Source organism: Rana temporaria, chromosome 8, assembly GCF_905171775.1.
Source record: "Rana temporaria chromosome 8, aRanTem1.1, whole genome shotgun sequence".
NCBI classification, from domain to species: domain Eukaryota; kingdom Metazoa; phylum Chordata; class Amphibia; order Anura; family Ranidae; genus Rana; species Rana temporaria.
This window is the reverse complement of record NC_053496.1, coordinates 82,067,227-82,081,816: the sequence shown is the minus strand read 5'-3', so window position 1 is coordinate 82,081,816 and position 14,590 is coordinate 82,067,227. Positions and strand designations below refer to the sequence as shown.

General features: G+C 44.1%; 1 protein-coding gene across 1 annotated transcript in view; it reads right to left on the bottom strand.

Annotated features, from left to right (window-relative positions):
* LOC120947097 (lysosomal acid lipase/cholesteryl ester hydrolase-like) overlaps positions 1-14,590 on the bottom strand; it is a 53,817-nt gene that overhangs the window by 27,213 nt on the left and 12,014 nt on the right. The window contains exon 3 of the mRNA XM_040362086.1: positions 5,174-5,288. Coding sequence (XP_040218020.1) covers positions 5,174-5,288 — 115 coding nt within the window. The remainder of the gene's footprint in view (positions 1-5,173; positions 5,289-14,590) is intronic.

Genomic DNA, 14,590 nt, shown 5'->3' with positions numbered 1-14,590 from the left:
CAGAAACACTGAGCCAAATGTGTTGAAGAAGAGTACAGATGAATGTGTGTTGTCATTGCAGCTTGCCTGGGCATTTGTGTGAGACCAGTGTCACCTCACCACATCAATGCAGAACATTTCACACTTAATTAACTTAAAGAGCAGGACATACGCAATGAAAAAATGGTGTCATTTCAAATGGAAAGGATCATTCGTGCACAGAGAAAAATACATTTTGTAGGCACTTATTTGAACAAGCTACTGTGTTTCGGAAAATGAGCCAGAACATCACTATAAAGAGACAGATGTTTCCTAACACGGCCTAAAAGGCATGAAAGGGAACAGAATTTTCCTCACGAGAAGAAGTGCAGACGTGTTCACAGTTCTGTCTGGAAATCTAACATATGCTCTCAAACAGAGGAACATAAACAAGCCTGGAAGGTTTAGGTCTGATAAATAGAAAAAAGTGCACCAAATGACCTGCGTCTTTCTTCATACCTAAAATATTCAGGGAAGATAAAGACCTTGGGCCTTAGCCAGTAAAAAAAGGAATTTCTAAGCAGCAAAATGGTCTTAAACTGCCATAAACTATCTGGGAACACACAAGGCATTTTCTGTCATTTGGGTCCATTGTTTTTGGTAGTTTCTTTTTTGAGCAGAAACTGAATGTTGCATCCAGAAGATTTACAATCATATTTTTTTTATATACTTTAAAGCAGGGGTCCTCAAACTATGGCACGCGGGCCGCATCCGGCCCGCCAGTGTGATTTACTTGGCCCCGCAGACTGCCCCTTTAACATTGCAGCAATCCCCCTCCCCTCTGCTACCTTTATCACACAAAATGAAAAACATGACAGGTCCAGACAAAAGGCGGGATCTTTTGAGTTAAGAAGCGGGTGATTGATTGCTGGGATCATCCCGCTGCCCAGTAACCAATCACTTGCCTTTCACCTGCAAAGTCCTGGCCTTTGTCTGGACCTGCCCTGCTTCACGTCATATCGATGGGGGATGTTATGTGATGGGGGGGAGTCCTATAGGGGGATCTGTTATCGGGGGAGTCTGTCATGTAATGGGGGGGGGGGGAGTCTGTCATGTGATGGGGGGGGGGGGAGTCTGTCATGTGATGGGGGGGGGGAGGGGAGTCTGTCATGTAATGGGGGGGGGAGGGGAGTCTGTCATGTAATGGGGGGGGGAGTCTGTCATGTAATGGGGGGGGGGAGTCTGTCATGTAATGGGGGGGGGGGGGTCTGTCATGTAATGGGGGGGGGGGGGGGGTCTGTCATGTAATGGGGGGGGGAGTCTGTCATGTAATGGGGGGGGGGGGAGTCTGTCATGTAATGGGGGGGAGTCTGTCATGTAATGGGGGGGGGGGGGGGGGAGTCTGTCATGTGATGGGGGGGGGGGGAGTCTGTCATGTGATGGGGGGGGGGGGGGAGTCTGTCATGTGATGGGGGGGGGGGGGGAGTCTGTCATGTGATGGGGGGTAGTCCGTTATGGGGTGGAATCTTATAGGGGGGATCTGTGATGGGGGGAGTCCGTTACAGGGGGCTTTGTGATGGAGAGGAGTGTGTGTCGGGGGGCTTTGTGATGGGGAGATTTGTGATGGGGGAATCTTTTATGGGGGGCTTTGTGATAAATGACCTGATATGGGGGCTTTTTGATGGGGGGAAATGGAGAGGTTGTGTGATGAGGGGGAGGGGTATCTGATGGGGAGGGGATCTGTGATGAGGAGAGTCTGTGAAATACTAATAAGTTTATGTTGATTAACTGCTTGCCAACCAGCCGCTGCAGTTATACAGCGGCAGGTCAGGTCTGCTGGGCGAGATCACGTAGCTATACGTCATCTCGCCGAGCAGCCAATAGGGGCGCGACGTGCGACACGGGCGCGACGTGCGACACGGGCGCGATCGCCGCCAGGCACCCGCGATTGCTCGTTACAGAGCGGGGAGCGGTGTGTGTAAACACACCGCTCCCGGTCCTGTCAGGGGAGAAAAGCCTGACCGCCTGACTGTATAAACAGCGATCAGACATTTCCCTCAGTCAGTCCACCCCCCTTCAGTTAGAACACACCCAGGGAACATACTTAACCCTTTCCCCGCCCCCTAGTGTTAACCCCCTCCCTGCCAGTGGCATTTTTATAGTAATCAATGCATTTGTATAGCACTGATCGCTATAAAAATGTCAATGGTCCCAAAAATTTGTCAAAAGTGTCCGCAATAATGTTGCAGTACCGAAAAAAAATCATGTTTGATTGACAGCAACAGGAGCCAATGGCTCAGATGGGCACATCGATGGGTTGACTTGAGATCAGGCTCAAGTTTTTTTACTTTAGGTCAGAAACTGCATTAAGGGAAAAAACAAAACAAAGCAAAAAACATAAAACCTTTACAAGCATGTAAAAGTACAGACTTTATTAGGACCAAATGTCCGCATATTTTCTTTCTGCTCCACCAGCTGTATTATTTTACACTCAATAAGCAAAAACTCATCAGCTTTACTCCCAAAGCTGATGTGTGATATGTTTTAAAGCCTCCTAAAGTGTGACTGTACCTAATTTGGAAACACGCTGATTTAAGTGTATAGTACCATTAGTTTTTGGGTAGAGTTTTATAAGTCAGTGTAATAAATCGTAGAGCTTTGGAAACTTGGGGAGTGTCCATATAAACACTATAGCTGTGCCTAATGTTACAAAGCTGTGTGCTTTGGTGCCAAATGGACTGCATAACCATGGATGATGTATCTACATGCCCAAATAAAAATGTAACATGGCCATCAGGGCAGTAATATACTATATAAGCTCCAGTAATATGGTGATGTTAGCATATGGCTCATTACAGATTACTGTAAGAGTACGCTGCCATAGACTGGATACGGTTAGGCCCCTTTCACACTGAGGAGTTTTCTAGCGTTTTAGCACTAAAAATAGCACCTAAATACCACCTGAAAAACTTCTGCCCTGCTGTCTCAATGTGAAAGCCTGAGGGCTTTCACACTGGAGTGGTGCGCTAGCAAAACCGCTTCAAAAAGTCCTGCTAGCAGCATCTTTGGAGTGGTGAAGGAGCGGACTGCTCCTTCCCATTGAAAGCAATAGGAAACTGCGGTAATACCGCCGGCAATGCACCTCTGCAGAGGCGCATTGCCGGCGGTATTAACCATTTTTTAGGCCGCCAACAGGGGTTAAAAATGCACTACTAGCAGCTGAATACCGCCGCAATTTCGACGGTATAGCGCCGCTAAAAATAGCGGCGCTATACTGTCAGTGCACCTCCCGCCCCAATGTGAAAAGGGGCCTTAATCTCCATATCTCCCTACAGGTAAGACAGCAGTATTTTCCTGTAACACGTCCTTAAATCGATATTAAACCAAGAACCATTCTGTGCATGAAGGTAAAAAATTTTTTTGTGTGCAGCAGCCCCCCTAATACATCATTTTGATCCAGCGATGTGTACAAGAGCAGCGGCTCTCCCGGGTCTCTTCTGCCATTGGCTCCCACTACTGTCAGTGAGCCAATGAGGAGAGAGTGAAGGTGGGGCCAAGGCATGCTCTGTGTGTGAATGAACACACAGAGCGGACCGCTGCAGGGGACCCAAAAAGAGAAGGATAGGGGCTGTTCTGTGCAAAACCACTGACAGTGTTTTTTTTTATCTGCCTTTAATGCATTTTCTGCAGTAAGGTAAAAACCTTTTAACTCCCGTGCGCGTGCCCGCCGGGCGCGATTGCCGCCGGGCACACGCGATCGCTCGTTACAGAGTGGGGAACAGGAGCTGTGTGTGTAAACACACAGCTCCCGGTCCTGTCAGGGGGGGAAATGCTAATCCTCTGTTCATACAATGTATGAACAGAAGATCAGTGATTTCCCCTAGTGAGGCCACCCCCCCACAGTTAGAACACACCCAGGGACATACTTAACCCCTTCCCCGCCCCCTAGTGTTAACCCCTTCACTGCCAGTGGCATTTTTATAGTAATCCAATGCATTTTTATAGCACTGATCGCTATAAAAATGCCAATGGTCCCAAAAATGTGTCAAAAGTGTCCGAAGTGTCCACCATAGTAAAAAAAAAAATAATAAAAATGCCATAAAAATACCCCCTATTTTGTAAACGCTATAACTTTTGCGCAAACTAATCAATAAACGATTATTGAGATTTTTTTTTAACGAAAAATATGTAGAAGAATACGTATCGTGCTAAACTGAGGAAAAAAATTGTTTTTTTTTATATATTTTTGGGGCATATTTATTATAGCAAAAAGTAAAAAATATTCATCTTTTTCAAAATTGTCGCTCGTTTATAGCGCAAAAACTAAAAACCGCAGAGGTGATCAAATAATACCAAAAGAAAGCTATATTTGTGGGAAAAAAGGACGGCAATTTTGTTTGGGAGCCACGTCGCACGACCATGCAATTGTCTGTTAAAGCGACGCAGTGCCGAATCGCAAAAAGTACTCTGGTCTTTGACCAGCAATATGGTCTGGGGGTTAAGTGGTTAATAGTAGCACACCTCCCAGCTCCCACTTAATACCTACCTGGGCCAAGTCAAGCTGTGCATGTCTGAAGTAGCTCTTCTCCTCTCTCACAGGCTTGGCTGAGAGCAGCAGCAGCCATTGGGGGGGGGTTGTCGCCAGGGGACCCCATAAAGGGAGAATCGGGGCTGCTCTGCGCAAATCCACTGTGCAGAGCAGGTAGGTAGAACATTTTATTTTATTATTTTAAAGAAAGCTTTACAATCACTTTAATACGGCTCTAATTCATTACATAAGTTGTGCCAATAACAGTCACATTCACAAGGACTAAACTTGGCAAAGGAATTAATGTTACAGGATAAGAGCACTTACTGCACTTATCCTTATTGCCTCTTCTGTTCTCAGGTGCCACAGTTAATGTTTAGTGGATAGTCATATAAGTAGATAAAAGACACTGCAGGTAAATTCATTACTCTACTTGTGTGTAACTAACAAACATAATTAGAGGAACTTGACAAGTGTGGGATGCACTGTCCCGAACAGTGCCGATCCGGACCTCCCTGGGGCCCTAAGCAAAATGACATGGCACATTAAAAATGAGAAGCAGGGGGCGCTGACGACACCGCGACATGTCTCTCTCACACTCACACACACACACACACACACACACACTATATATATATATTTTACACACACACACACACACACAAAATACATACTATATGTATATACCTGCGGATGGATACTTGACCCCATGCGGTATTCGGTTGACGCTCAGAATATAACCATCTTCAGTGACCACCTCATATTCTTCACTGGGGTACCCCCTGTATCGGATCAGTTCACTCTGAAAAATATTATAAAATATAATCTTTGAGAACTGTGGACAATTCTTGTCTAATTCATATCATCTTAATTTTCTCTACCCAGAGCCCATATGTTTCAGCTTGGTTAAAATATAAACTTCTTTATAGAGTAGTGTTTGTCAAGTACTTCTTATCATGTCACCTTATCTGAAGGACCCTATGAAAATGTACCTACGTAATCAGAACCCCAAAACTGTAAAAACAATTCCCTACATTAAAAAAAAAAAAAATGAATATCTCAAACCAGTTACATATGTGAATAGAATACATAAGTTAGAATTAGTTGAACTGTTATGATGAGCCTCAGGGACTACCCATGCTTGTTAGGCGATCATGTAGAATTGGCTGGGAACCTGAAGCACTGTACAGCATTGGTTTCACAAAGCAGAAGGTATTTTACATGTTATCACATTCAACAACAAGGGAAGGGGTCATGCCTCATTTTAGGACACAAGACCATGCAAATCAATCCTGTATGCCCCATGGGCAATCTTGCATTGAGAATGGCTGGTTTATAACACATAAAGCCAAGCTTCACAGAGCCTCGTATGCAGCTGTTTTCAGCCTTCTGTCCACCATCAGAGCAAGCATAGAAAACCTGCTTTGTATGGCATATTGGGATTTGTTTTCCTGGTGTTTGCACTGGTTCCTATTACAACTCAACTCAAAAATAAGAGCCATTAACACCACATTGGCCATAGAGTGTGTGCGCTCGTGTGTAGGGCCTTCAGGCTGGAATCTTTTAGCAACGTGGGACACAATCTTATGCTGCCTGTCTGTCTCTCCCCCGCAGCTCCCCATAGTGAAGCAATTCTCTGTAGGAAACAAAAAGGGACACAAGGGGGCGCCAGACTAAGTGTAGCATGCTTTATAAAGCTTGTCTGAGTTGTCAGAAAACAGGTGGCGGAATGCTGAAGTTACATTCTGCAGAGCTCAGTGAGGAGAGCTGATTGGAGGGAAGGGACACACCAGTGTTAATTTCAGAGATGAAAATATTTTTGTTGACTAAAATTAAAATGGATTTAAGTCGACTAAAACTAAAATGGCATTTTAGTCAAAAGACCATAACTAAAACTAAATTGAAATTGTATGTCAAAATTAACCATGCGTCACACAGGAACAGACCCGAGGCTGTGTGCTGGAGATCCCTCCCGTCACCTTTTTTCTCTTGGTGTCAGGAAAACTTGTGCGATTTATGCTGATAGCATCTGAAGGAAGCAGCAGAAAGGACACTAAAGCCACGTACACGCGGTATGATTATTGGACAACCGAGCGTCTGATTTTAGTCAAATAGGCTTGTGCCTGGATCTTGTCTTGCATACCAACGTTACACAAATTGTAGTGCCACAAAACACGAACGTAGTGACCAAGACCCCTTTCACACTGAGGAGTTTTTCAGGCGGTACAGCGCTAAAAATAGCGCTGCTATACCGCCTGAAAAACTCCTGCCCAGCAACCTCAATGTGAAAGCAAGAGGGCTTTTTCCACTGAGGCGAAGGCGCTGGCAGGAGAGAAAAAAATCTCCTGTCAGCAGCATCTTTGGAGCGGTGAGAGGAGCGGCGTGTATACCGCTCCTTCCCATTTAAAACAATGGGAAACCGCGGCAATACCGCCCACAATGCGCCTCTGCAGAGGCGCATTGCGGGCGGTATTAACCCTTTATCGTCTAATACCGCACAGCTAGCGGCCGAATCCCGCGGCAAATCCGACGGTTTACAACCACTTTAAAGTTAGAAGCAACAGACATGACGGGTTCTACTGAAAAACACATCTTGGAGTCCACAAAACAAGCAGCAGAACAAAAAAAACAAAAAAAACAGTTCACTTTTATTTGATGCCATAACTGAAAAAGGCAGAGAAACTGCAATAAAAGGGCTTACTCAGAGAAAGCATGAAAAAACATTTACTAGTCATCATCTGACTGCTGGAACAATCATGTCACACTGAAAGTTCAAAGTACACAGCCCAGCCTCATCTATAGCTCAGATCTTACAGGCCTTCACAGTGACACACACACATACACACACACACACACACACACACACACACATATACATATACACACATACATATATATATATATATATATATATATATATATATATATATATACACATATATATACATACATACATACATACACACACACATACATACACACATCAGACATGAAAGGCTTTGATTTTAAAATGATAACAACTAATGACATAATTGATACATAAAGTGTATCTACACGTCTTGGGCCCCTTTCACATGTGCGGATCCTGTGAGGATCCGCACAGTTCTTATCCACTTGCTCAGCGGGGATCGCTTAGTTGATCCCCGCTGAGCTGGCAGATGACAGGGCGGTCCCCGCACACTGTGGAGGGACCGCCCTGTCAGATCTCCGCTCTCCCCTATGGAGGATCGGATGAACATGGACCGTCTGTCTGTGTTCACCCGATCCGATGGCAAATGGAAAAAATAGTATTTTCCTCCGTCTGCAGAATCGCACCATAGCCGGGACCGATGAGATCGGGTGTCAGCGGATATTCATCCATTGATACCCGCTATCTTCATAATGCTTTAAATAAGGGACCTTTAAGACGTTAAAGCGGAGTTCCACCCTAAAAATGGAACTTCCGCTTTTCGGATTCCTCCCCCCCTCCGGTGTCATATTCGGTACTTTTCAGGGGGGGGGGGGGGGGCAGATAACTATCCAATCCAGGTATTTGCTCCCACTTCCGGGCATAGATAGCTACAGTATCCGCGGATATCTAGGCCATGTACGGCCCCTCCTCCGTCCCCCCTGCTGTCTTCTGGGAGTCACACAGGTCACAGAAGACAGCAGGGACCAGTGAGCTTGCGCATGCATAGTAGGGAACCAGGTAGTGAAGCCACAAGGCTTCACTTCCCGATTCCCCTACCGAAGATGGCGGAGGCAGCACCCGAGAGCTGAGGGACAGACCGGCTTCAGGTGCTGACATCACAGGCGCCCTGGACAGGCAAGTGTCCATATTTTAAAAGTCAGGAGCTACTTTTGACTTTTAAAATAAATTAATAAATTTGGGGGAACACTGCTTTAAGATCTACCTGGACAACATAGAGAAAATTAGAGGACATCCCCAGGAATGGGGGGTATGCGGCAGCATCGCTCTTTAAAAAAAAAAAAATCAATAAAGACAGCATGAAAAACACATAGGGCCAGATTTACAGATATCTGCGGCGGCATAACGTATCCCCTTTACGTTACACCGCCGCAAGTTTTCAGCGCAAGTGCCTGATTCACCAAACACTTGCGTGTAAACTTACGGCGGTGTAACGTAAAGCCGTCCGGCGCAAGCCCGCCTAATTCAAATGGGGCGTGTACCATTTAAAATTAGGCGCGTTCCCGCGCCGAACGTTTTGCGCATGCTCCGCAGAGCTTGCGCGCAGAAGCGAACACATACGTGAGCAGCGCCCGCATATGTAAACTGTGTTCAAACCACACATGTGAGGTATCGCCGCGATAGGTAGAGCGAGAGCAATAATTCTAGCCCTAGACCTCCTCTGTAACTCAAAACATGCAACCTGTAGATTTTTTTAAATGTCACCTATGAAGATTTTAAAGGGTAAAAGTTTGTCGGCATTCCACGAGCGGACGCAATTTTGAAGCGTGACATGTTGGGTATGAATTTACTTGACTTAACTTTATCTTTCATAATATTAAAAAAAAATGGGGATAACTTTACTGTGGTCTTATTTTTTAATTAAAAAATGTGTAATTTTTGTTTTTTAACCAAAAAAAGTGCGCTTGTAAGACCGCTGCGCAAATACGGCGTGACAGAAAGTATTGCAACGATCGCCATTTTATTCTCTAGGGTGTTAGGATAAAAAATATATATAATGTTTGGGGGTTCTAATTAGAGGGAAGAAGATGGCAGTGAAAATAGTGAAAAATGACATTAGAATTGCTGTTTAACTTGTAATGCTTAACTTGTAATACCAATGGCTCACCACCAGATGGCGCCAGCTCCAAGCCAAGTCGCCAGGACACTATTTCTAGTCGCCATGGAGACCGGGATTTGTCGAGCCCTGATATATATACTGGGCCAATTTTGGACAAGATCCAATTTACCTACCAGCATGTCTTTGGAGTCAAGGATGATCCGTGGAAACAGGATGCACCTGAGGTTAATTTTGATTGTCATGACAAAGGCTGTGAATACTTATGTACATGTGATTTTTTTTGGGTTTTTATTTTTAATAAATTTGCAAAGATTTTAAACAAAACTTCTTTCAGTTTTGGAATAAGGCTGCAACATAGAATGTGGAAAAGGTGAAGCGCTGTGAATATTTTCCTGGATGCACTGTATACACACACAGTGGTGTCCTCTGCCCCCGTAGGTATGTGCAATAACAGAACCGGCAGTAGCTGCCTCCAAGGATGATATACAGTAAAACCTTGGTTTGAGAGCGTTTTGCAAGACAAGCAATATGTTTTATTACGTTTTGAATTGATATACAAGTAACGTCATGTCACAACATGTGTTTTTTTTGTCTTGCTGTCACTATAATCACAGTCACCAGGTCAGTCATGCTCAAGTAAAGCTATTAAAAAAAAAAAAAAAAAAACACACACACCACAATCCGCAGTGTAGCATGGGTTTGGAATCTAACCTTTGCCTGGCTTGGTCTTCACAGGACAAACATTGCCAGAAGCAAATACTACTTGATTATTTCCTTAAACCTCCTTAGAGCAGATGACTCTTTTCTCTGTCTGGCCCCATGATACTCACATGGGTCAATGGTTTGGGCAACATTCAATTAAATATTATTAAATTATGCATTTCCTACCCTGACACCCCCTAGATTGTATGTATGCCGATGTAAATCCATGTATTTTCTCATTTCTTTCTCACTAAATTCACATTGGAGAAGCCAAATAAAATAACTGCTGACCAGCACTATCTGCTCCATCCTCACTTCTTATTCTTCTGTCTGTAACTACACACAGTAATGCGAGGCTTTCTCCCTGGTGTGGAGAAAGCCTCTTGAGGGGGGAGGGGGCGAGCAGGAGTGTCAGGACACCCACTAACACATAGCTCCTTTCTCTTTTTGCAAAGTAGAAAGTGTCCTGACTTGCCTGCTCGCCCCCTCCCCCCTCTCCACACCAGGGAGAAAGCCTTGAATTACTGTGTGGAGTTACAGACAAAAGAACAGGACGTGAGGATTTCTCAGAAGAAATAAGGACATTTAAAAGCAAAATCAAAGGATGAGGTAAGTGAAGGAGGACTGCACTAAGGTAAAGGAAGCTGATTAGGGAATTTTTTTTTACCTTTACAACCCCTTTAAAGTGGATCTATATAGCCAACACTGTTTTTTTCTCCTATTCTGGGATTACATAGAGAAAGGTTAGAACCCCTGTAAGATTTTATTGTTAACTGGGGCTCATTTTCTATTTTGGTGACACAGTATTACAAACAGGAATAGAGGGAAAATCTGCAAAGGGGAAACAGACAGCATTAAAAAGCAGACAGGGGTTCTATTTTACCTCTGTCTTTGTTGCAGCTGGAGAGATTTCTCCTCACTTCCTGTCTGGTACCAAAGTGTGTGATCAAAACATGAAGTCATAGAAATCTCTCTAACAGAGCCCTATACAGTGAAAAAACATGACAGGGGCTCCAAATCTTTCCCACACCATCCAAAACTAGAGAAAAAAATAGCTTTTTAAAAAAATAGGAATAACACAGGAGGAGTTTTCCTGATCACTCCTCTTTCTCAGCGTGTTATAGAAACATATTTGAATATATAAGAGTTTCCTCCAGGTATCAGCATGATAATATCCTGGCAGGGATGGGCACAAACACAGCATGGCTCAAGTGATTTCCAATGATCCTACACAAGGTTTTCTACTTTCCCTGCCCTCTTTTGCTGCTAGGTGGTAGGCACATCCAACTTGCAAGATTTGCCAGTCTCTGACAAGCAGCTCAGAGGGTACCAATATCCTCTACTGCTTGTCTTTCTTCCAATATTAAAGCATACCCATCAGGTCACCTGAGGCTAGGGGACAGATGAACCCCATTGGAGACAGGGGTGCACCGCTGAGGTAGTGGACCCTATGGCTGACTACTGCGGATGAAGCTCTGGGTGGTTCAGAAGGCAGGCACTCTGCAGCACCAACACAGATCACGCTGGGAGCTAGAGCATGATATTTCCCAGGGTGCAGAATCTAAGAGTGTGTGTTCACCAGAGCCCCCAATGGTGGGGATGGACTTTGCTGCAGTCTGGCTCTAGGTGGCGGTCCCCAGGGTCTCCTAGTTCATGCTAACGGCAGACTGCTGGAGGATAGGGAGGAAGCAGCAGAGACTGGGACAACAAGGGTAGTCAGGAGATAAGCCAAAAGGTCAGGGCAACAAGCAGACAGGGATAGTCAAAAAACACACCAAAGGTCAGGATATGAAGCAGACGAAGACAGTCAAGAACAAGCCATGGTCGGTAAACGGGATCAGACGTAGAATACACAGCAATGAGCACACGGAAGCCAAACTCACAATATTGATCAGCAAGGCTGGCTTGCAATGCACAGGTTAAAATAGTGTTCCTAATTAGAGGCTGCTGGAGCCATGCTTGAGGGAAGATTACTTAAGCAGCCCGGGTGAGAGGCGGACAGTCTTTTAAGCTGATCACACGGAGAGATAAGCAGACAGGAACACTACTGCAGATCCATGACACTACCATCAGAGGTCAACTGATTTCTATAGCTGAATGTGTCCCACTAAAAAAAAGACTCATATTTCCGTGGAGAGCTAAGAAGCTAACAGTGGCAGATTGCTACCAAGGTCAAAAAGCCAGAAACAAGTCTGAGCAGGCCAACCCAATCAATAGATCAGAAATGGGGGTCAAAATGAGAGGTTTTCAGTTGCTTTCGGCCTTGGGAGAGTATGGGGGCGGTATAAATTTTTGGCCTGGCTGATGAGCATTCTCTATTGTTTGGCTACAAATCACATCTTGCATTGCCCACTATCCATATAAGAAGAGTGTGTGGGTGTCTTAACTACTTAGCTGTCCATATCAGCCACCAATAAGGGGCTCCATTTTGCAGTGCAGACTCCCATTGCGTGTGTTTTTCCCACCTGGGGCAACTTGGATATCACCTGCTTGGATATAGCGCAGTATAAACAAGACTATGGTCATGTAATTGATGAAACAATTAAAAGGCGAAATGGGTTATAGACCTATGACTTCTGTCCTGCATCTTGGCCTACCTTGTTTTTTTGTACAATAATAGTGGAATAATATGAACCTATTTTAATATGGTTAGATAGTATTATGGCCTATCATAATTAGTGCCCTTTCAGGAATATTCACACATTGGGCCTGTATTTGTTGGACAGGCTGTTTTTATTGGGATACCAATATATAATTTTAATCAACTATGTTGTTAATAAAGATTTTTTAAATATTAAAAGGTTGTATATTCACCATTTTTCTTAGGGTTTTATGTGGCACTTAGAAAATCTTTTTCTTCTTTTTTTTCTCTACTAGCTAACTGAAAGTTTAGTCTGGAGTTCTCAGTTCACAAAATAAAAACAACAAGCAAACTAAAAACCCAGCATGGATTTTCGCTATTCCAGGAGCAGCAAAAAAACTGATGCAAAATAAAGAAATAAATCAGCTAGACTTGGCTAATCTTTGCTTTGTCACAATGTTTTGCAGTAGCTATTGTGCAAACGAAAGAAGAAGTTAAAAAAGAGATGCGGGGGGAAGCAAAGTCACAGCAAACTCTGAGAACAAGGTAAAATCCAATTCTCACACCAACTAAGGTGGATGAGTAAGTGAAAAGTCATTTGTATGGTAAAATAAATGGTTTCTTTTAACCAATTTATGTTAATGTGATAACTTGTGTTAGTAAAACTGTAAAAAAAAGATCCAACCTAAAAACACACTGTTAACCATGTGAGAGATCTTCAACCCTGATATTAACCTAGAAGATCATATCTTTGTTTTCCTATTTTATTGATTTATTTAATGAATTTATTTATTTCTACACACACTTATTTATTTTTTCGTTTGTTTACACTTTTCTCTACTGACTGGGAGAAAAAGATGCATTGTATCTTTTTTTCCCATTCAGCGTAGAAAAACAGCACAACAGCATGTTTTATTGAGTGATCACTGTGATAGACAATCACAGTGATCTTGTGACGGAGGGCTGACCCATCTCCTGAGCATTAGTAAGACACACGGCAGCTGTTGGCGACAGCTCAGTCTCCATGCTGGGAGCGTGCTGTGGAGCGCACTTCCAGCACAAACACTGATGGCATATAGGCAGTGCCTCAGAAAGATGCTCATTTCCATGGCACCACATATTTGTGAGCTAGAAATAAATGCATTAAAATGCACATTCCCACCCAGGGTAAGCTCATTCGGAGTCCACCTGCTTAGCAGGAAATCTGTCCGCTGATCCCTTTTGAGCAGCCAGATGGCTTGGTTGTGTCCGCTCTGCTTTTGCAGAGCAGACACAGACACAGCCCACTCTCCTCTATGGGCAGTCGGATGTAAATGAACCGCCTGTCTGTTTACACCCGACTGCCATCCGATCCGCCAGACAGATGGGGAAGGCATCCCCATCCGTCTGTTTTTAGCAGATAGGATCAGAATGGATATCAGCAGGTATCAACAGACACATGTTTATTTACACCTGCTTTTTCATAGAGGAGACGAAGGCTAGGTTCACACCCTTTCAAATTTGATGCAGGTTTCTCCATATCCAATTCGCATAGCAGGAGAATGTGACCGGCTCTCTATGGAGCTGGTTCACATATCTCCATGGCGGCTGCGGAGTGCACTGCACAGAAGCACTGTGTGTCTTTAGCTCAGTTTCAATGCCGAATTCAGGCAAACATTCTGCCCTGATTCGTCCCTGAAACAGAGAACAGGGACACACAGCGTTGCTGTGCGAACCGTGGCCAGTTTAGGTGTGAAGGAAGCCTAAAGGGTCTGATCGTGTTTGCCTGAAAAACTGACAGGCGGATCCAAACCGTGCACTAGTGTGAAAGGGGCCTTAGGCCTGAAGATTGCTTAAAACCTACAAAACACTACATACATACATATTATTGACATTTAGGTACGCCAATGTGTCCTATGTGTACTCCTTCATGTATATGTGCATGTTGGTAAGGGTTCTTTAATTTTAGTTTTTTTAATTATGACAAGGGACTGACATGCCTTAGAATATTAACGACATTGTGATGGGCTTTTTATGGAGAAAAGAGTGAATCAATTTTGGTTTCTTCACTTCAACACACATTAGGTCAGTGCA